The sequence below is a fragment of the Chinchilla lanigera genome, unplaced genomic scaffold (genome assembly GCF_000276665.1).
Source record: "Chinchilla lanigera isolate Chin_1 unplaced genomic scaffold, ChiLan1.0 scaffold00126, whole genome shotgun sequence".
Lineage (NCBI taxonomy): Eukaryota > Metazoa > Chordata > Mammalia > Rodentia > Chinchillidae > Chinchilla > Chinchilla lanigera.
The window spans coordinates 2,833,360-2,856,191 of record NW_004955527.1 but is presented as its reverse complement, the minus strand read 5'-3'; the positions used below and the strand labels follow the sequence as shown (position 1 = coordinate 2,856,191).

Below are 22,832 nucleotides of genomic sequence, written 5' to 3'. Positions count from 1 at the left end.
CTTGCCAGGCAGGCGCTTTGCCGCTGAGCTAAATCCCCAGCCCTCATTTTCATTTTTTCACTTAGGCTGTTTGCCCATCTTTAGCCTGGTTCTGCCAGTGAACACCTGCAGTGTGCGCCAGGCATGGTGCTGGGCACTGCGCCCCCAGAAAAAGTGAAGCAGGCACCGATAAAGTTTACTGACATAAAGCGTGTGTGACACATGCTCCGCCAACAATATAATGTACCACCCTCTCTGCAAATCCCACACAGCCTTTGATTTTCACTGACTGCTTTTATTGGTTTTTGCTGAACACTTGGATCCCTAAGGTAGGAGGCATATGGGGGCAGCAGACAAGCAAGTGAGCTTCCAGCCTGAACGCTGGTGGATATTTTTGCTCAGCTTCATGAGTAAGACAAAAGCGAGATAAGAAAGGTGTGTATGGGAACCTCATGCATCCTTCGATGACCCGGTGACCATGATGGAAGAGACTTCCTGGCAGAAGATGTCACTTCATTGTGTGTGCTGCCCGTGATACAGATACAACCCTCAGTGTGGGTCGTTAATGCCTTCCCAGTGGCCTTTTTAAGTGCAGAAGGTCAACACAAAAAAAATTCCGGCCCTGATTTCTAAGGTGTAAATGCTCCCACCGTGGCCAATTTCAAGCTATAAAGTGACGGCCCGAGACAAGAGCTGGAAGGAGATCATAGCTCCCCGTCATCAGCATTGCAACACACAGGGCGCTTCAACAGACTCGGGGGGACAGGGAGCAATAAAGCCAGGCAAAGTCACTGAGGTGATAATGCGAAGAACAAGCCGGTAATTGGGAGAAGTGGATTGTGATTTCTTGGAGTAAATCATTGACTGGTGTTTGTTCAAGCCGGCAGAAATGGAGCGGCTAGTGTGGTCCAGGAGGTTACCAGTCGCCTGTGTGGGGACCGTGTGGAAGAATTCAGGACTGATCCATGCTGTCTCAAAAACAAAACAGAGATGGTAGGGTGGGGAGAACAACTGCACCGGCGTGTTATTTTTAAACTAAAATTCTTCAAACCAGACTTACTGCCGCCCCGTGACTGTGACCACGTACATCCTAATCTGAGCACGGCCAGAGGCCACTTCTCAAGCGGTATCTTTCTCTCCTTGTGTTTTTCTACCTGCCGGTCTCCTTGTCATTCCCAGCAGCGATATCTGAGAAGACCTTGACCTCCCTTATGACAGATAGGGCTGCCGAGGAGAGAAACTTGCACTTTAACCTCACAACTAAAGCCACCCTAAATCAACAACCATTGGTGCGGATCTTAATTTTCGAACCCAAAGAGCCAGCTGCAGTCTTTTCTGCTTTTGTATTTCAGACCCTTCCCCGCTCAGACGTCCTGCCGTTGACCTCCATATGCTGCACTCGAGACGGCTCTAACCTTTCCTCCCAGGGTCAGACCAGGCCAGGGTTCACAACCAGTTTCTCTCCTTGCACACCTCTCCTCCCAGGAGTCAAGGGCAGCATGAACTCAAGTGTTCATCAGTAGATGAACGGACAGAGGAAACAGGGTCTAGCCATGCGATGGAGAGTGTTCAGCCTCATCACGTTCCGCTAGCTTGAACCACCAGCCATACGTGCATGGCCTCCCATGAGGAGGTCTGTACCACTGGATGGGACTGAGCCACACTGCCTGATGGAGACAGTCAGGCAAGTACCACCGGTGCGTCAGAGCCACCCAGAAGCCACACATGTGAATTAGGGTCCCATTGTGAATGTGTTAAACAAAAGAGAGAGAGAGAATCAGACAAGTGCTTCATCGTGGATGACCCTTGAGCACATCGAGCACGTCATGTTAAGAAAAAGGAGCCCGTCACAAGAAGACAGATGTCGTCTGATCTTTCTCATAGGAGCTACCTAGGGGAGAGAGATTCACAGAGACTGGAAATGAAAAGGTGGTTATCAGCGGACTCCTCTTTGCTGGGGCCAGGTTTGGCTTACAGCTGTCATGCTCCTCCGCCTCATTTCCCTCTGCTTCCCCTCCCCCATGGACTGAGACAGCTTGCCTTGGTGTCCTCCCTGGTTATTTAGTGGCCACCTCCTCCAGACAGATCCAGCAGGATTGCAGCTCAGCTCTCAGCCACCATGTCCGCCCCCACCCCTCCCGCACGCGCTCCACTCCAGACAAGGCAAGAGCAGCGGAGGAACAGCCCTAACATAGCTGAGACCAGGGAAGGCGGGATCTGGGCGCATTATTAATAACCCCACCGTCCCCAACCTCCAATGACACAGCTAACCCTCTTGAACATTCACCAGTTTCAGCTGCGCTGTTTTGTCTTGAAGATGCAATAGCTGTCAATCAAGCAGCTCACATGGCCCCGCCCCTTCACTGAATCTCCGCACACAGCTGCCCTACGCCCTCTTGAACCAATCACAGACCTGCACTTAGACCAAATCGGCAGGCCTGAATTTGAGCCAATCACAGGCCTACGCTGGACCGCTCACAGGTTGAAGCTGCTATATAAGCAGCACTGCCTCGCGCTGTTGGGTTGGTCTTGCTGGGCTCTGTACTGCCCGCCGCTACTCCTGGGGTGCTTTTGCACAGGTCTGTTAAAATAAAGACTAGCTCCAGCGGTCCTGTAAATCTGTTCATGATTTCTTTCTCAGATAATGTGAGCAGGGAAGGTCCTGTGAACCTACCCAGGATTCTTAGCCTGAGTAGTTTGGACAGAGTGGTCCCTTTGAAAGAAAGCACAATAAATACTAAAGGCTGTTAGCTCTGAAGCGTTTCAGAGACCAGCAACCAGTGATGATCAGCTACAAGGCCGGCACCTGGCAGACTTGACCCATGGTGCCCGAAGCAGCAGTGACCAGCAGCTGGCGGTGTCAACTGTTGACCTCCAGCCTTATCCAGCACTGCCTGGTGGCATCAGGACTGCTAGCAAAGTTGTGCTTTGCCAGTTCATGATTTCCATCAGAATCAAGAGATAACAACGAAATAAACACACACATACCCACACACACAAAAACTAGCCAGTTGGCAAAACCAGGGCCTCAGAGGGTGGAGAGAGTTGAAGGAGAATAGAGTTTCATTTTTGCAAGATGAAAGAGTTCTGAAGATATATTTCATAGCAATATATGAACACTGCGAAACTGTATACTGAAAAAATGTTTATGATGGTAAATTTTGTGTCTCATGTCTTCTGCAATGAAAAAAATACCAACTTCCCTCTCTCTCTTCTGGCTGATACCTTCTCTGGTTCAAGGAGGTCAGCATGGCCGGGGTTTCTGGTGTCCAGCCTGGTCCTCCTGGGAGGGCTTGGCTCTGATTGGACCAGAGGCTGCATCTCTCCACCAATCCCCATGACCAGGGCATGCAATTGGCTGATTGCTGAACCCCACCCACAACAGTGAGCTGAGAGTTGGGAAAGGGAGGTTGCCCAGAATCTACCAGTCCAATAGCAAGTGGGGCCCTGGAGGCCTGAGGTGCAAGCACTCCTTACCACCCTTGCAGTTAGTTGGCTGTGAGGCACACTCAGCTCTGAATCACATTCCCCACCACACAATATCCCAGCACAAGAGTGGATTTCTCCAGCACAACTGATCTAGAAATTTCTAGATTGGTGCTCTGAAGGCTGGGGTAGAATGCATTTGAATTTACCCCATCATCTTCAGTCCATTCATCCCTAAGTATCTATTGAACCAGTGGCAACAGCACACTGGAATGAGGCGAGCCAGCTCTGGAGCACTGGAAGGCACAGGATGGGTGGAGAAAGCAGCGAAGCCGGGAACCGGACCCCTGAGCTCCGGAAGACCCAGGAAGACAGTGAGGTCAGGTGGGAGACTGAGATGTGGACACAGAGGGAAATTCGAGACTGCGTGCTGGGTGACAGTTTGCTGAACACTGCCAGGTCCCACCCGTGGAACAGACTTAAAGTGGGCACTGTCATTGTGAATGCAGGGCCAACGTCCCTAGGTGACTGGAGTTTGGTGCTTGAGTTCCCCAACTCCAAGAGTCACTGGGGGACTGGGTTTGGCTTTGGGCCAGGCTCCTGAGTGAGTGGGGTGCCTTCCTCTGGGGAAAGCCCAGCGGCGGGTACAGGAAGTGCCGTCTGCTGGCGCTCTGGGCTTGGAAGTGTCTGTTGCTTATTATGTGACTCTTGAGCTCATGGTCTTGCAATTCTACGGAAGGGGAAATGGAGTTCTGGGACAGTGTGTGGCCCCATGTAGATGGCAAAGCTTTGAGCTTAGCTTCCCCCCAGCAAATTAGGAGGGAGAGAAGGAGCAGGACGAAGAGGAAGAGGAGGGTGAGGCTGAGACAGATCAAGAGCAAGAGGGAGCGACAAGATAAGGGAGGAAGAAAAGCAGTGAGGGAGGGAAGAAGCGGGGAGAGAGATGGAGAAAAAAGAGGCCTTCAGATCTGGAACCCATGTCCTCTGCATCACTGCCTGAGCTGGGTGCACTTCCCCACCCCCAGCCTCATTAATGACACAGGAAGGACTCGCATGAGCCCCATGCAGTAAGTGATAGCGCTGCGTGGAGTCATCATTTAGGCAGAAGACAGACACGAGGGCCCTAAGCGGAGACCAAGCCAGGCATCAGCTCTGCCCTGCACTTGCCTGTCCTTGTGTAGATAGATCCCGCACACTCACATCCTCCCTGAGGTCACGTGCATAAAGGTCCCCTCAATAGGTCCCGATGGACCAGGTGTGCAGCTGTTCAGATGAAGGCTGATGAGACGGTCAGAGTCCCTGCAGCCCCAGTTCTCTCAGATTTGAGGACAGAGGAGAGAAGTAAAGTGTGAGTGGAAAGAGAACGTACCGTAGAGTCTCAGAGAGCTGGGTGCGAGTCTCAATGACCTGCCCGCTGCAGTCAGCCACTGTCTGAGGACCTACTCCTTAGGGCCCAAGTGTCTATCCCAGATGCTGTGAGGACAGTGGTGAGCGAGGCAGAAGGAAAGCCCTTGGTCCCTGAGAGAAGCAAACCTCCTCTGACCCCCTGTCTGCCTCTACAGGTCTCGTATCCGTGGGTGAGGGGTCCAGTACCTTGGCCCAGGCCGCAGCCCCCTCGGGCCACCCAACAGCCAAACACGTCGCCCTCGCCTCCGCATTTCCCCTTCCACCAGGGCAGCCGGCCAGTGCCTGTGCAGCGGAGCTGGTCCCAGGGGTTCCCCAGGTCCACCGGGGTCCCGCCTGCCTCCCACCAGCGACCCGTGAGCGCCAAGGGGAAGATATTCTCCTTCGTCATGGACCACAAGTCCCCAGTCATCAAGCAAGGTGTGTACCAGGGCTTCCTGTGGGGGTGTCTGGGATGGGTTTGGAGCCAAGAGAACGAGTCTTGCTTTTTGTCCATTTATTCTAAAAATAGAACATAGTCAATTGTAAAAAAAAAAAAAAAAAAAAAAAAAAAAAAAAGAAATCAGAATAAACCAGAAATAAGGAAATAGATAAAAGTCAGCCTTGGATTTCTCAGCCACGCTGTGTGCGTGCTGAGCCCCTGCCCATGTGCTGAGCAGCACCCCGTGCCCGAGTGTGTGCAAATGCACACACATGGGCAGCAGGATCTACACAGACGCCTTTGATGCAGATGTGCGGATACACTGGCACTCACAATCCCCTTTGCCCACCAGCCCCCCCCCCAGAAACCCTTGTGGCACTGGGGATGTACTTCCTGTCTGCCACTGCTTTGGCTGGAACAGCCTCAGTGGCAGAGAAGCTAGTTGCTCAGGCCTTGGGCCCACCCCCAGCATCTTCCATGACCTGTGGGGTCAATTCCTGTTTTCTCTCCTGTCTGTTCAGCCCTGGACCCCTCAAAGCCCACAAGGGTCTCCATGGCTCCAGGTCCTCCCCGGTCTTGCTCAAGACCTTTCACCTAGTTACTTTCCTCCATCGCTGAAACAATCATCACTGCAAGAATATTCAAACCAAAGAGTAAGCAAGGGCTGGGGCCATAGCTTAGTATTACAGTACTTGCCTAAAATGTGTTAGGTCCTAGATGTGATCCCCGGAGCTGCCTATAAAAAGAGTAAGTGAAGAGCACTCTTAGCTTACATGATGTTCATCATCAAATGCGCCCTCTGTACCTAACCACCAAGTTAAGAAAGTACTCAGCCATTTCCCCCCAACATTCTAATATAAAATTTTCAAACATACAAAGAAAAAAGAATTTTACAGACTCTCCCACCTGATTCTACTGTGAACACTTTGCTGTATGCATTTTATATCTATTTCTAGACCCATCCTTCTGTTTATACATTAACCCATCTTACGTTTTGACGCACTTCAAAGCAAATTGCACAATCTGTAGTCTTCCCTTAAACATTTTAACATGTATACCATTAACTAGAGTTCAGTAGTTTTTATCTTTTAATGTAAAATTAACGTACAACAATGTATGTTATCAGTTGTTTCATAATACATTATCCTAAAACCTAGCCCCTAAAACAAACCATAAATAAAAACCAGTGTAGTATATAGTTTTGTTTTTGTTTTTGTTTTTTTGTTTTTTGTGGTACTGGGGATTAAACTCAGGGCCTTATGCATGCTGGGCAAGCACTGTACCACTGAGCTACATCCTCAGCCCAGTGTACGGTTTTTGTGGTCAGGAATTTGGGAGTCACCTATTCAGGTGGCTGTGGCTCAAGGTTTCTCCAAAGGTTGCCGTCAAGGTATCAGCTGGGGCTGTGGTCATCTGGAGGCTGGACTAAGCTGGAGAATCTGCTTTTAAGATGGCACATGCGTCCACATGGCTGTTGGCAGGAGCCTCGGTTCTTTCCTTGGACCTCTCTGTGGAGCTGCCAGGTGCGCTCCAGAAGGACAGCAGGCTCCCCAGAACAAGTGACCCAAGAATTAATGTGGAACCTGCAGCCTTTCTCGTGGAGCAAGCCTCAGAAGTCACTCTGTCATTTCTGCAGTAGCCTATTGGTTACAGAGGTCAGCTCAGTCCTGGAAAGGGGGCTCAAGCAAGAGCCTGAGTACCAGGAGGCAGGAATTATTGGTGGTCATCTTGGAAGCTGGCCAACACTGTCTGCCCTTTGGTCCTCCAGGGTTCACTCCCCTCTCACTTGTAAGATGCCATAACTTCCTCCTGAGGGCCCCCAAATCCCATCCCATGCCAGCACCAGCTCTAACTTTGTTATCTGAATTTGGTTGAGGTACAGATAGGACAAATTGGGTGGAGCTCCTTAAGGTCAGCTCCTCAAGGAGATTTATGATCCACTTGTCCACTAAAGAGACTGGCCATCTGTCCCTCACTCACTTCACATGCTGGGGTGGGATGGACACAGGATGCCTGCTAAGGACCCTCTTCCTGTTTGTAAAGGGCAAAAACAGGAAGTGTGGGAGTCACTGGTCCATAGCAGTTCTGAAATCCACCCCAAGTGTGTCAGGAGTTCCTTGATTAGATTCAGTCCTATTCTTGCCCAAAAATCACCTTCCCAGAGCTCTTGGTTCTGCCCCTGAGTCATCCTGCCTTTTCTTTTACTGGCATTCATCCCACCAGCCATGCCCACGGATTTCTTTAACAGAAACCACCTCTACTGCTACAGTTAGGACAGGGTTTGAATGTGTCCGCAAAGGTGCATGCACTGAAAGCGGGTCCTTTAATAGGTGGAGCCTATCAGAAGGTGGTTAGGTCATGCATAGAGGCTCCAACTGTGAAGGGATTAGTGTTAATCCTTTGAAGTGGATTAGCTCCTGGGAGAGTCAGTTGTTGGAAAAGAGCAACCCCTCCCAGTCCTCCTTGCTTCCTTGCTCACACACATTCCCCTACTGCATGTAGCTGGGCCCCTTTCCAGTCCTCCACCATGGAGTGATGCAGCCAGGGGCCCCTGCCTGGACACCCGAACCGTGCTGTTGGGACCTCCAGACACCAGAATCATGAGCCAAACGTTCATGTGTTACCCAGCCTAGAGTATTTTGTTACAGCAACACAGCACATGCTATGACCGCTACTTTGGGCGTCGAAGGCCATTGCTGAGAGACAGCACCCAGGAGCTGCCGAGAAGGCCCAGGCTGTGACCGACATAGTCCACTTGGACCCTTGTCCTTCCATGGCCTAACAAAGGACTGGCACACTCTTCACTTCATCTTTAGGCCACGTTTTCTGGGTGTGTTTTTGATTTCGGTATTTAACAGGGCCTGGTATTAATTCCTTAAGTCTCACTTGCCATCTGCAGGGACAGGGAGTTTCCTAACTGCCACAAGTTGTTATCTGCCCAAGTCTTTTTCATGCCGCACTTCTGCTGTTCATCGAGCGCTCTCCTCACGTTTTGCTGTAAGAAGCAAGAAGTAACCAGGTGACACCTTCAAGTGTCCCGCCTAGAAATCTCTTTGGCTAAATCATGTAGCTTACTGGGTACATTTCTAACTTCCCATAGTGCTGCAGGAAGCATGTTATACAACTTTCTGATGCTGTGTAACAGGGTTCTCATAACCCCAGGAACATTTCTTCATTATTTCTTAAGCTCTCTCCTTTAATTCACCCCACCCTGAAAACCCATTGGGTTTGTAATGACAGACTCTCTGAGGCTCTGGGACTTTACTAGGCATACTGGTTTGGATTTTAAACACCCCCAAATTCATGTTAAGACTCTCTTGCCAGCTGATGGCTTTTGGGGAAGTGAATGGATCATGAGGGTCCTAACACCATCAGGTGGATTAATCCATCACTCAAATTATAATTTAATGGCCTTATGGGGAGGTGGTAGAAACAGGAAGTGGACCATGGCCAAAGTCTGTATCAGCTACCTAGTGCTGTGTAACAAATAGCCCAAGACTCGTGGATCTAAAACAATAAACATTTCTCATCTCACACAGTTTCTCTGGGTCAGGAGTTTGGAAGTGGTTCTGCTGGGGGCTCTGGAGTCTCTTCCAAGGTGACTGCCCAGCTCTTGGCCAGCTGCAGTGATCTGAAGGTTGGACTGGGCTAGAAGGCCCAATTCCATGATGGTCCACTCACACAGCTTTGGTAGGAGGCTTCTACCAGGCTGCAGGAGCTCAGAGAGGTAGGGAGGAAGAACTACTGAGAACAGAAAACAGATTTTTAAAAATAATTTCCAGATTCACATATACTTCTCTGTTCATTGGAACCCAGCACAGGTGACCTGCTTTTTAAAATTCAACAGTGGACCCTGATGGTCTCCCTCCTTCAGTAAACTGGCTGCAAAATGGCTGAGAGCTCTCAATCAGATAAACTTGCCTTCGAATACGGACTTCATCACCTACCAGCTATGTGACCTGAGGCACGCCCTCTGCCATCTCTGTGCTTCTGACCCCTACGGTTGCTGTGGTGATAGGATGACCTCTGTCAAGAGACTGGCAGAGGATGAACGTGCACCGCATATGAGTTTTAAAATGAAGCTGTTGTCTGCCCATGCTCATTACTGGACTTGTATGCACTGTGGACAATGGGAAGAAACCCATTCCACACCCCAAACGTGCAGCGGGGGACCCAGTGCTGTGCCCTGCTGAGGGCAGGCGGTTGGCGAAGTATCAGGGCTTGTAAAATACCCAAGAAGCTTCCCTGCAGTTTGGCAAACAGTCGCCACTCCACACCTCTTAAAGTGCCTGGGTCCCCACACCTGCCACCAGTCATCCCGGCCTTCCGAGGGACTCTTCCCCACAGGGACCTCCACGTGATCCAGCAACCAGAGGGCTGGCTTGAGCCAGGTTGGCGGGATACAGCTCCTGGGTTCCTTTTGATACTTGGCAGTGGCCAGGGACAACTTGGGGGTGAGGGAGAGACACCTGTCCCAGCTCCCTGATGGCTGCAGATCAGGAAAGCAAGGCTCACGTCAAGCTGCTCCCCACAGCTCTCAGGTGCCACTTGCAGTAGCAGAGAGACCCAGAATAGTCCTCGAGCCTGTGCTGAGGTTTGAGGAAATCCAGGTTCCCCGTCCTGTAGGGGCCTCAGTCATCGCCTGCCAATCAGGGGCCACCTGAAGACTGTGGAGGCCTCTGGAGTTGGACCTAGAAGTGACATTGGGCGGCAGAAATCCAAGCTGGGACTGGGCTCAGCACCAGTGAGAACCAGCCTGAGGGAGCCCCAATGGCCCATGCTGCTCACCCAAATGGGGGCCCTTCCTGGGTCCTGTCTTTCAGGCCACACCGTAGGCCTCTCCCATGGGGGCAGGAAACTCAGTGGGGATTAGATCCCTGGACTTTCCAGGCCCTTATCAGTGAACTCTTGAATCACAGGAGACCCTCAGTGCCGGACACACCAGGACAGCCTTGACTATTCCATTCAGGCGACCTCTGAAACTCCTCCGCTCAGTCCCCAGCAATGGACGAGAGAGCAAAACTCCACAGCCAGGCCTTGAGCTGTCCGTGCAAAACGCTCTTGCTGATGGGCTTGACAGGGCCCAACTCACGCCCTTGTTCATGCACACAGCAGGTTGGTGGGGCACCTGACATTGGCTCTTGCCCTAGTTCTGGAGCAGTACCAACTCTGTGCCTTCCTGGGTTTGACTATGTGTACACTGGCATCCCAATAATTTGTTAATGTTAACACAGTGCTATCGTGAGTGCTGGAGTTTACCTGTGGAAAACCTGGAGACAGCAAGCCTTTGATGAGCAGCCCTCGCCTCTATTCTAAGGGGAATTCATCCCAGGACTCTTGTGGGTACCTGAAACCGTGGATTATACTCAACCACATATATACTGTGTTTTTCGCACATGCCCAACAGCATGGCATCCAGTACCAGATTTCACCTGTCTTTCCATATTTCATGCCCTGACGCCTCCTTGACAACATTTCTTTTGCCCTTTGGGGCCATTATTAAGCAAATTAAGGGTTAATTGAACATAGCACTGTGATTCTATGATAGTTGATCAACTAATAAGTGACTAATGGGCAAGTAGCATATACAGAGTGGATACACTGGACCAGGGGATGATTCATATTTATCATAATGCAGGAGAGATACCTAGGGCCCATGAGTTCCTCCTAATGGTAGAAAATGATGTAGCTGGAGATCAAAAAGGGTCCCCAAGGAAATGAAATTCTAGAACAGCAGTGAAATATGAGTGATATTTACTAGTGTAAAGGTATGGGAACAGCATTCCAAGTAGAATGGACTGTGAACGCTACAGTGTATTGGGGGGGCAGTGTGGCTAAGAGCTCTGCTCCCAGGGAACACAGCTTCAGATAGGACCTGGTGACAGGCAGGCTGGCAGGAGTCAGACCACATACAGTTGGCAATGAGCCATCAGGGCAGAGTGATAGGCAGGGGAAGGATGCCACACGAAGTCTGGCTGCATTATAGACTTGGAATGTGTTTGCCCCCTCAGGGAAAAGGACAGGGTTAACTAAGAGGGGGTAACTGCTTCTTTTTCCTTAGGAAGAGTTCAGGTTTATTGGCTTGTCTTATTGCCCATAAGAAATACATAAACAAACCAGTCTAGTGAAGAGTAAAGTCAGGAACTGCCTCTGACCCTAGTCTATTCTGGTGCATAGCTAGGAAGCCTGGGTGGGAACCCAGGGCCCTTTCCTCCTACAGCCCAGGAAACACAGAGGAGGGCAGTCATTCAGCATTTGAGGCCGAGTCTTCCCCAGGCACCAGCGGCTTCTACTTCTGTTCACTGGGGGATTTGAGCCCACAACAAGTTTGACAACTGGCAAGAAATCACTGGCTCTGAAATACATGAAAAATACAGAATCAAAATGATAAATAACCACAAATGTGATGGCACCAACCTCATTAATTGTTAAACATTCACTAATATTGCATCACGCTTGAAAACAATCCTTCCAGTTTCTCACCTTGCAAGAATGTGCAACAATTGCCCACAAATCATAGTGGGAAAATTTTAAATGCACCATTCAGAGCCAGATGACCACAGAAGAAGTTTTATAGAAATCGTGTTCAAAATTCCTACACTGCTGTAGTCAGGGTCAGGGTTAGCAAGGGAATAGATTTAATACAGGACACAAAATTTATAGGATTCTTTTCTAATATTCACCCCATAAGTCAAAAGCAGAAGAGTGCAGGAGATCTGTCCATGCATTATAGAACCAAAGAATCCAGTTGAGGGCCTGGATCCCGCAGCAGTGTCCTGCACGAGTCCAGCTGGAGGCCTAGAGCCCATGACAATGTCTCAAGCAAGTCTGTGTCAAGGATTTATACTGGGAAGGCCTAAAGGTCAGTGGTGGAAGCTGAAAAGTCTGCGCCAGCAGGAAGAAGGATCTGTGCCAGCAGGCTGAGGGATCTGCACTGGAGTCAGGAAGCGACACTCAAGGTAAGGACCAGAGCTCCCCTGAAAAATAACTGCAGCCATCCTCAGTGACAGTGAGGACCCAAGCGCCTTGGATGATAACAGCTGAGTTCATATTAGGAAAACCAGCACGACAAGCTTCTCCAAGAGAATGAACAGCACATCATTTTCCTCTCCAGTTCTCCTTTTATGCTGTTGGCAACAGTCCTTAGGTGGGCCTTTCACACCCAGTGCTACGCTGATTCAGTTCATCTGGGTGTGACAAGTTGACCATTAGTTAATCCACCATATACACCAAGAAAAAAACTGTATTTCCTACTGATGTCAGTGAAGCAGGATGCATTTGCTACCATATATACACATTGAAGCTTCCAAATGTAGCGGGGACAGTCCCTGAAAATCATATAACCAGCCCTTGTGCTATTGTGAGTAACTAAGAAAAGAATGTGACACAGCTGCAAATATTCAACTTTGATACATGGTCAAGTGCACAAGCAAGCTGAGCAAGAAACATTCCAACTGTAAGTCCATCTATGTTTTTGAAAGGTATAACGACGATTAAAAGAGCTAACGTTAAGTGTTAACGCTGTTCCCCTCTCTACTGTCACACTACTTCTGTTCACCAAAATGTGTGTGGTGGGCCCCCCATCGCCTGCCATGTCAGTCAACTTTCTGTCACTGTGAAAACATATTGGAGATAATCAAAAAGAGGAAACGTTTGTTTGGCTTATGGTTTCGAAGATTTCAATCCATGGTTGCTTGGCTCAGTGGCCTTCGAGCCTGGGTGGTTATGTCATAGTGGGAGTGTGTGGAGGGTGAAGATGTGCATCTTGTGAAGTCTGGACATGGCATGGTCCCAGTGTCCCCTTGAAGGGAATGTCCCTGATAACCTAACCTCCTTCCACTTGGCCCCGCCTCCTAAGTCCGTCATCTCTCCCCTGCACCACAGGCAAGGGCCCACGTCAAACGTCCTCAAGGCCATTTAAGATCCCACTGAGGAATTCTCCAACACTAGCTGGCATCCTATTACTCAGCACAATTCTGACACTATCTACCTAGAGTTGGTGTCAAATCCTACAGGTTTGGGGCTCAGTCCTGCAAGACACCCGCCCCTACAAGCCTTTTGCAAGTCTGGGCCTCCACTACTTCTGACCAACTGGCTGTAAATTGGGGTTCCCCTGATATATCCTTCTCAGATGTGAGCAGATGCTAGAATGGCTCACAGAGCTCAGGGGAACGCTTTGCTTATTCTTGCTGCTCTATTACAAGGAATATTTTTAAGGATACAACTGAAAAGCAAGGGGTTAGGGTGTGACTCACTGAGGGAGCAGCTGCCTAGCATGCACAAGGCCCTGGGTTCTGTTCCCACCACCATAAAAACAAAACAAAAGCATAAATCCAAGTGATTGACCAGATAAAGAGGTCCTTGGATGCAGTATGTGAGGGCACAGAATTCCCATGTCCTTTCTGGGTTCCCTGAACTCCAGGTACCTCCATAGTTGAACAGTCTGGAGCTCCCCAAGCCAAGGCCCCTGGAGGACTTATGGAGGCTTTGGTGCAGGTGTGCACTTGATTAAATCTTTGGTCATTGCTGATTAGCTCAACCTTCACCCCTTCTCTGTCTCCTGTTACCAGGAACCGCAGTCATCCATCATGTCATTAGCATGCAAAAGGATTCTTACCACATTAGAGATTCCTAGAGATTTAGAAACTAGGTGTCAGGAAACAGATGAAGAACAAATATATATATATATACATTTATTATAAACCACAATGTCACAGGGCCAGATAGTAAATGTTTTAGGGTTTACAGGTCTTATAGCCTGTGTTACAATCATTCAGTTCTGCCCTAGTACCATGAAAAAAACAGCCACAGATGATGCTTCAGTGAATGGCTGTGTTCCAATAAAACTTTATTCTCAAAAACAAACACCGGGCCAGATTTAGCCAGAAGACTACAAAATATGCTGACCATTTTTCTATATCATATTTCATGTAATCCTCGGAAGGGCCCTTTCTAATAGAAACCATTTATGTCCTTGAATTGCCCATGTGGAAAATAAGACAGAGAGAGATTAACTGACTCATCCAAGCTTACCAGATCTTTATGCAGCAATAAAAGTATATCTGGAAAAGGACATATCCAAGTGACTAACAGCACATTTAGTGCTGGGGGAGAGGAGTAAGGTGGCTCCTTCTGTTTCTAGTGCTTCTGTAATGTTTTCATTGCTATCCAAAAGTGAACATATATGCTCCAATTTTAAAATCACAATACAGTACATCAATCCTAAAGGAAACAATATGAAGGCTAGCCTGAAAATATTCTTCAAGGCCTTAGGAAACTCACAGTGTCTTTTGTGCTCATCTCTTGCCTTAGTGTGGACCAACACTGTGGACATGCCAGAGCAATCCATGGCTGAAGGAGTCCCTGGGTCAGCCTCTGCCTCAGAGATGTTTGTGGACCAGGACCTGGCCCAGCAGGAAAAGGTGAGGTATTCCAGGGAAGGACCAAGCTACCACAACCAAGGGACAGCAGAAGGGCTTGCTATCACCTCTTATTCTTTGTGGCTCAAAAGTTCCCTTTCTTCCTGTTGTCCAAGAAGCCACCCTTTATTTGAGCAAAAGTTATATCTTGGTTATATCATTTATAAACCTCTGTTTACTAAGTACCTAGTGTGTGCTAGACTGCACCCTATGCACTTGGCATTTGTTAGCTCCTTTAATCTTTGCCATCTTCAAAATAGATTTTTATCACTTACAACTTGCCATTGAGGGAACTGAAACTCAGAGAGGTTAAGTAACTTGCCAAGGATTGCACAGTGTGAGGGGCAGAACTTGGGTTTGGGCTGGGTCTGGCTAATTTCTAAGCTGGTACTTCTGACTCCCACATAGTAACCACTCAAACATGCTTTCTAGCAGGAGGAAGTGATAGGTGACATCACAGGCAACTGAGCCAAGGAGAGACTTGCTGCAGAACCAGGGCAGTTTGGAGAATTGAAGCAGAATGGGGTCAGGACAGGTGCATTTAGTAACGTGGGAAGGATGGGTCCTGGTTGATTTCACTCCACTTAGCCACAGCTTGGAAGTGTCTTTAAGAAGATTGTCCCCAAATGTCTTACTTCCTTAGGGATCAGGGCTGAGCCTATAGCAGGGCTACCTGGAGCTCCTGTGACACTCAGGACATTCCCAGAGATCCACAGCATCGAGTAGGGGCTGCTTCTGAAGCAGGTGTCCCAGGGCCAACAAAATATGACAGGAGTGGAAAGGCCAGCATTCAACCTGATTAAGGCTTGTGTCTAGATGTCCTCCCAAAGCATCATGTGGTCATGGGTGGGGCTTTTTCAGAGGTGGCTAGATCTAGAGTGTGTGATGCTGGGATTGATTCATGGTGTAGTGCTAGGCTCAAGGGCACTAAGATTAAGGGTGTGAGTACCATCTGGTCTAAATAGCTCAGACAAGATATAAGGAATATAAAGATCTGTGGTCATTTGTTGCTTTGCTCCCTTCTGTCCACCATGAACTGTTTATCCTCTGCAATGCCTGTCTGCCTTGGAACCAATTGACTATGGACTGAAATGTCTACAAACTGTGAGCTGAATAAACCCTTCCTTCTTAACTTGTGAGTGTTGAGTATTTTGTCTCAGCAATAAGAAAAGTAACTGAGACAGAATTTAGTACCAGAAGTACGGTCATTGCTGTGACTGTACCTGCCCATATGGTTTAGGAGATTTTGTAGCTGGATTATGGGGGGAAAGCTAGCAAAGGTTTGAAGATGCCTGCTGAAAAAGTAGACCTGAAATGCCTTAGGTGATGGGAAATTCCAGTCAGAGCTCAGAAGACCAGAGTGCTGATGGAAATTCTGCCAGTAAAGACCAGCCTTAGATGGTTCTTGCTGGGAAGAAGGACTGCATTGGCTGTTGGACTCCAGATGGTGTGTGTTATGGCCTGGCAAAAAGTTCATCTGCATTTTGCTCATGTCCAGAGACTTTGTCTGAGACTGAGATTAAGGGTAGTGAACTAATTAATTTTCTAAAGGAAATTTCAGGGCAGTCTAATGTTGATGTAGTGGCTTGGCTACTAATGGGGCTTTTAGCCAGACTTGTGTTGAGAATCAAGAACAAAGAGCCTGGCAGAATGACTTCAAACATTTTGAGTTTGGCCATAAAGAAAGCTCCAGTAAAGTTATGGCCTGCACAGATGGAAGAGAGGGGAAACTGGTCACTGAAAAGACCAGCAGGAAAAGGCCAAGTATTTCAGAAGAAGAGAACAGAAGGATAGCCTGAGGGCACCACAAAAAGAAATGGGACTCCTCCCTTTGCAGCCTCAAAACTGCAAAAGTGAAAGACTTTCCTTTGAGAAGAGAGACCCAGAGCACCATATTCCAGAATAGTGTCAGCCTAGGGAAGTTGTTCCTTGGGATTTGGTTCATAGGCACTGGGCCCCTACAACCAAGACAGAAGGAAGCCTGGATACTGCTTCAGTTGGTAGCAGACCTTGGTATCAGCCACATGATACTGGTTTTATGCACATGCTGGATTCAAGAGTTGTGAGATTAAGAAGGTGTCCACCCAGAGTTCAGAAGGAGGCCTGGTAAGCCAGGCAGTGTGCCCTTGAGAGGGCAGTGTGTGAAGATGTGAGTATGAAGCCAAAGGTGCAGTGGAGACCCCAGAAGTTGGAGAAGCCAAGAATGTGAATCATGAGGAATATTGCAAGGAGAGAGCAGAGCCAGCCCCAGAGAAAAGCCACGGGAGCTATAACCACCAGCAGTGTCACAGGGGCGGAGTTCACAACTTGCCACAGATTGCCTCAGATGCTGAAAGTGGAACCATGGGATTTAAAGTTTGCATTGCTGGATTTTGGACTTGCTTTGATCCCATTCCTTTGTACCCCCCTGTTTGTAACTTTTGGAATGAAAATGTCTATCTCATGCCATCGAATGTTGGAAGTGTTTAACTTTCCTTTTATTTGTGCAGGGGTTTGTAGCTAAGAGTTTGCCTTAAATCTCAGAGGAGACTTGGGACTTGGACTTCTCAGCAGTGCTGAAGCTTTTAGGACTTTGGCAACGCTTAGAGACAGAATAAATGCCTTTTGCATAAGGAATGTACATGAGTCTTTGGGGAGGCAGGCTTGGAATATTGTGGTTTATGTCTAAATGTCCCCCTGAAGCCTCATGTGGTCATGGTGGGGCTTTTTCAGAGGTGGCTGGATCTACAGTGTGTGACACTGGGATTGACTCATGGTGCAGTGCTGGGCTTTGGGGTGCTAGGATTAATAGTGTGAGTGCTGCCTGCCCTAAGTAGCTTGTAACAGATAAAAGGGGCAGAGAGACACTGTTAAGGCCCCTTGCTTGTTGCTTTTGTTATCTTCTGCCACCATGAACTATTGCCCCTCTGCCATGCCACCCTGCCTTACAGCCAGCCCATTATGGACTGAAACCTCTACAAACTGTGAGCTAAATAAACCTCTCCTCCTTTAACTTTAGGTGTTGGGTATCTTGTCTCAGCAATGAGAAAAGTAAGACAGACCTGCAATGTTATGCAAGCAGCCAGCCCCAGACTTAGTGGCTTCAAACAGCAGCTTATCATCTTTATTTCCCACAGCTCCTCAGCTGGCTGGCTGACTTTCTCAGCCGGTATCTTCTTGCCTGTACCATGCAACCGTGGTCACTGGTACTACGCCAAAGCTGGTGGTTCCAGATGACTGCGTTCTCTGGGTCTGAGGCAGCAGCTGGGATGCCTGGAAAGTGAGCCTCTCTACTCTGGCTCTTCATCATGGGCTTCTCTGGGGTCCTGGGGACCAGGACTAGAGCTGCACAGGCTCTGAAAAACTTGCCTGGAGATCATTCAGCCCCACCTCATCACAGCCTGTGGGTCAAAGGAGGTTGCAGGGCAGCCTAGATGTAGAGGACAGAGAAATGAGCTCTGCTCAATGGCACAAACTGCAAAGTATCTGTCCCCATTGTTAATCCACTACAGTTATTATAATGGAAACACAGTGCAACCATGTTTATATTTTTTCTGTTTATGATCCATCTGTGTCCTGACCTGCCAGAATTTTTCCAAGAGCCATAAACAAATTGGTTTAAGGGAGAGGAGAAGAAAAGCATTTATTGGCTTAACTTATTGGGAAAAGGTAAAGATTCTCTAGCGTCAGGCCTGGCTGGATCCAGGAGCTTGAATGATGCCATCAGAATCCTCTCTGCTGCCAGTTTCTCCCATTTCTTAGTCTGGCTTCCTCCTGCTGGATTCTGATGACCCCAAAGGAAATGAGATCCTTGTCCTCTTGTAATCAGTGTATGGATTCTCTGCCCCCCTTGGGTGGACCAGTCTGAGTGACACAGCATGGGGAGGCGGGACAGGAAGGAGCAGGACATGTGACCGACACACCTACCGAGGATGAGGAAGGGCACAGATCCTCACCAGGAAGACAGAAACCACAGCCGTAGACCACACCCCAAAGGCCTCTTTGTACACCAGTGCCCAGCAAGGGCCTGGCATATAGTAGGTGCCCAATAAGTGTGTGTTGCATGAATAATGAAGAAGCGCTTTGTTATGGTTTGTGTCTCCATGTCCCCCCAAAGCCTCATGCACTTTTAGATGGGGCTTTTTTGGAGGTAGCTGAATCTAGAGTTTGCGACTGATTCATGGTTCAATGCTAGGATTAAGGTGCTGGGATTAAGGCTGGGTGATTGCTGGGTCAGTCACTGATTGGATTGGGCATCACCTTAATCCCAGCAGTGTGGATAAGATAAAAGGGGCAGAGAGACGCTCATCTCCCCCTTTTGCTCTTCTACCTCTGGCCACTGTGAATTGGTTCTCCCTTGTTGCTTTTGCTGTCTTCTGCCTCCATGAACTGTTGCCCCTCTGCCATGTGCCACCCTGCCTTGGAGCCAGATGATTATGGACTGAACCCTCCACAGCTGTGAGCAAAATAAACCTTTCCCCCTTCAACACTGCGTATTTTGTCTCAGCAGTGAGAAAAGTAACTAAGACACCTGCTGACAGAGACTCTGAGTGAGTCGTTTTGGATGAAGCGAGGGGTTACCCTGGGGGACAGAAGCCAGCCCTTGAAATTGCACCACAGCAGTCACCAGGACCCAAAGATGCTGGGCAGCAGCTGGCAATGCCACACAGGCTCCCGAGGGACCAAGGTCTTATCCTTGCCTGCCAGGGAGCGACAAGTTCACCAGGCTCATTCAAGACCTTGCAGGCCATGAGCTGGCCTGGAAACGGCTCCTCTGCCTCCTTCCAACCAGTGAATGGCTGAAAGAGCAAGGATCCTTTAAGTGATGAGCCAGGTGGGTTGGCAGATACCTGTAATCCCAGCACTCTGGGAGGCTGAGGCAGGAGGATTCCAAATTCTATGACAGCCTGGGAAACTTAGTGAGTTCGCAAGACCCTGTCTCAAAATTAAAAGACAAAAAAAGGGACTGGGACCAGGGCCTGGGTTCAAACCTCTCCCCAAGTAATGGATCAGAAATTCTGCAGCTACATAACAAAGTACATTTAGGGATTTTTTTTTCCCAGTCTTCCTGATATTTTACTGATGCTTTCTGGTGAGAGTTTGGAGAACTGTCCCCCTTGTTGGGAAACCTAACAAATTATTTGGCTACATTGGGAGAAATGGAAGCCTGACTTAATAGCATCGTGGATAAAGTCTCCCGTGACATTTCCCAGCCCAGGTACAGGAGTGCACATGCGCAGATCACGCTCTTAATTGCGTCCTGACTCCGTTACCAAGAGCGCAGCTCTGCGTATGTAACCAGGAGGCAGGCAGTGGCGAACCAGGAAGGGAAACGCTTCAAAAGGCATCTGTATTTTTACATTAAATACTGGCCCTCATGATAGTCAAATGAGCTCGAACTAAATGCCATTTTCCTAGTTACCTTTCCTGGGTCCCCGGGGTACTAGACTGAGGCCTGGTAAGTTAATTCCTAAAACTATTAGAACTGACTTTACGGCTGCAGAAGCCCCCAGGCAGGACGAAAGCATAATTTTGGGACGGAGGAAAGTTTCGCTTCCTGTGAAGCTTGAGCCTTCTCTTCCCGGATGTTTCCCAGGCCTCGATGTTCACTTCCGCCCGCCCATCCCGACCTGGCCTTCTCCAGTGGCCCGGGTTTGCCCTGTGCTCTCAGATGTGCTCAGCTTCGCCGGGCCCACACCTAGCAAGCTTCCTTCTGATCTCTACCCAGGACGAAATAATCCTGCTGCTGGGGAAAGAAGTCAACCGCCTCTCGGATTTTGAGCTTGAATCCAAATATAAAGACGCGGTCATAGCGAACCTGCAGAACGAAGTGGCCGGGCTGAACCAGAAGCTGTCGGAGAATACAGCCTCCAGGAAGAGCGACAAGGGCGTCCCGAAGAAGTTCCAGGATCCCGATGAAGACAGCGACGCCAGACAAAGGGAGATCCAGAGCCTGAAAAGCCAGGTAGGAGTCGGGGACAAGTTGGTGGGAGCCCTGGAGTGGCATAGAGCCCCGGGGCGCAGAGCCCAGGAGAACCACCCAGACAGCCAGAGAAGGGCTGGTGGGGCATAAACCCACAGGAGTAGCAGCTCCACAGTGTCCCAGCATGGTAAGATCACTATCAGCACTTAGTAACTGGCCATGGTGGCACCCACCTGGTAATGGTAATCCCAGTACTCTGGGAGGCTGAGGCAGGAGGATTGCAAGTTCTAGCCCAGCCTGGGAAATTTAGTAACTTAGTGTTACCCTATCTCAAAATAAAAAATGAATGAAGGGCTGGGGATGTCTTTCAGTGCAACCCCAAATGCCACAAAAAAGTTAGGTATGTATAATTAGCAATTAGTAAGTACCAGCCACATGCAAGATTTAGGTGCATAACTGATTTAAATTTACAGTCCTCTGACACACCCAATAGGCAGGTGAGGAGACTGAGGCAGGCCAGAGATACCCAGGAACGCCTAGAGCTGGCACAGCATGCTGGAGGTAACACATTTTGAACCGTGGTCTGACTCCTCTTTCTATTTCTGCCCAGTGCTGTCCAGACCCAGCCAGCAAGCACTATGGGGACAGAGGAGCCCCAGTCCTGCTGCAAGAAGGCTGTACCCCAAACCCTGCAGGCAGTTACTGGCTCACTTATGAGGAATTTCATCAAACAAAAATTCTCCATCCGGAATGTCTGGATTTACCAGGTTTTTCCCTTTCTCTGGAAACTAGATCCAAAATTCTTTTTAAAAAATTGGCCATGGATTTTGTGCATAAATTACATCCTAACAAAGTTGATTTAAAAAAAAAAAAGTCGCTGGTGTGTTCCAGTCTCAACACAGTGCTGCTGAGAGTGTAGCCACGCTGGGGCCACTGGCTGCCTCTTCCCTCTCGGCCCTTCAGCTGCTCCCTCCGCTCAAAGTGCACAGCGCCAGTCCTGGAAGTGGTGTCCTAGAAAAGGACCTGGGACACATAGTGGCACACACTTGTAATTCCAGTCACTCAGGAGGCTGAGGCAGGAGGGCCACCCATTTGAGTCCAACCAGAGCAACATAGCAAGATCCTTCTCAAAATTAAAACTAAAAAAGGCTGGGAAAGTAGCTCAATAGTAGAACACCCCTGGGTTCTGCAAAACAAAAAACAAAAACAAAACAAAACAAATATCTATATACATATAGATATTTGTTGTTATTGTTTTAACTACATAACAAGAAAAAAATGACATGGTTTATGCATGGTGAGCCTAACCCACTCCACCAACGGCTAAATCTACCCCAGGTAAAGGACTAGGCCCGGTTACCACCAGGGCTCTGATCACACCAGTCTTTTTTTTATGGTTTCAGTTACCCACACATAAGCATGGCCTGAAAAAATTATATTATTTGTTTTTTCATTTTGAGACAAGGTTTTCCTACCTAGTTCAGGCTGACTTTGAACTTACTATGTAGCTCAAGATAACCTCAAACTTGCAGAGATCCTCCTGCCTCAGCCTTCCAAGTGCTGGGGTTACAGGTGTGCACTACCATACCTGGCAGCCATGGCCTGAAAATATTCAATGAAAATTTACAAGCATAAACAATTCATAAATTTTAAATAACTATTCAAGCAATTTGTTAGTTATTCTACTATTAGTTATTATTGTTAATCTCATCACATCTCCCTTATAAATTAAACTTTATCACAGCAGTGCCTGTAGATAGGAGAAAACAGCACTTATAGCACTCAGTACTCTCCACAGTTCCCAGCACCACTGAGGGCCTTGGGATGGATCTCCAGCAGATAAAGGGGGGACCATATCTGTCCATTTGTTCATGCATTCATTCACCCATTTGTTCATACAAATAAATATCTGTGGCTGTGTTCTCTCAAATACACATGAGCTCTTCTGGGCTCTGGAAATTCAGCACGAAAGAGGCAGACGTGATCTTTGCTTTCCCCCTTTACTTTTGGCTATAATTTGGATGTCCAATGTCCCCACAGGCCCATGAGCAGCAGTTAGCAACGCCACATACAAGCCTATTCCAGAGCCTGGCTTTAAGAGGTGGGGTTTAGTGGGCGGAAGTGAGGTCACAGGGGGCGTGTCCTGGGCCGCCATCTTTTCTCTGTCTTTGCTTCCTGGTCACCATGAGGTGAGCATCCCACCATAGCACTATTTCTCACGTGGTGCACTGCTCACCACAGGCCAAACCCACATGGACTGCACCCTTTAAAAACATGAACT

The 22,832-nt window shown here is 48.6% G+C and overlaps 1 protein-coding gene across 1 annotated transcript in view; it reads left to right on the top strand.

Moving 5' to 3' along the window:
- The window catches only part of Fhad1 (forkhead-associated (FHA) phosphopeptide binding domain 1), a gene marked incomplete in the record, with an annotated part of 122,506 nt that overhangs the window by 22,944 nt on the left and 76,730 nt on the right, over window positions 1-22,832 (top strand). Inside the window, 3 exon segments of the mRNA XM_013507414.1 lie at window positions 4,968-5,229; window positions 14,543-14,652; window positions 20,357-20,593. Coding sequence (XP_013362868.1) covers window positions 4,968-5,229; window positions 14,543-14,652; window positions 20,357-20,593 — 609 coding nt within the window.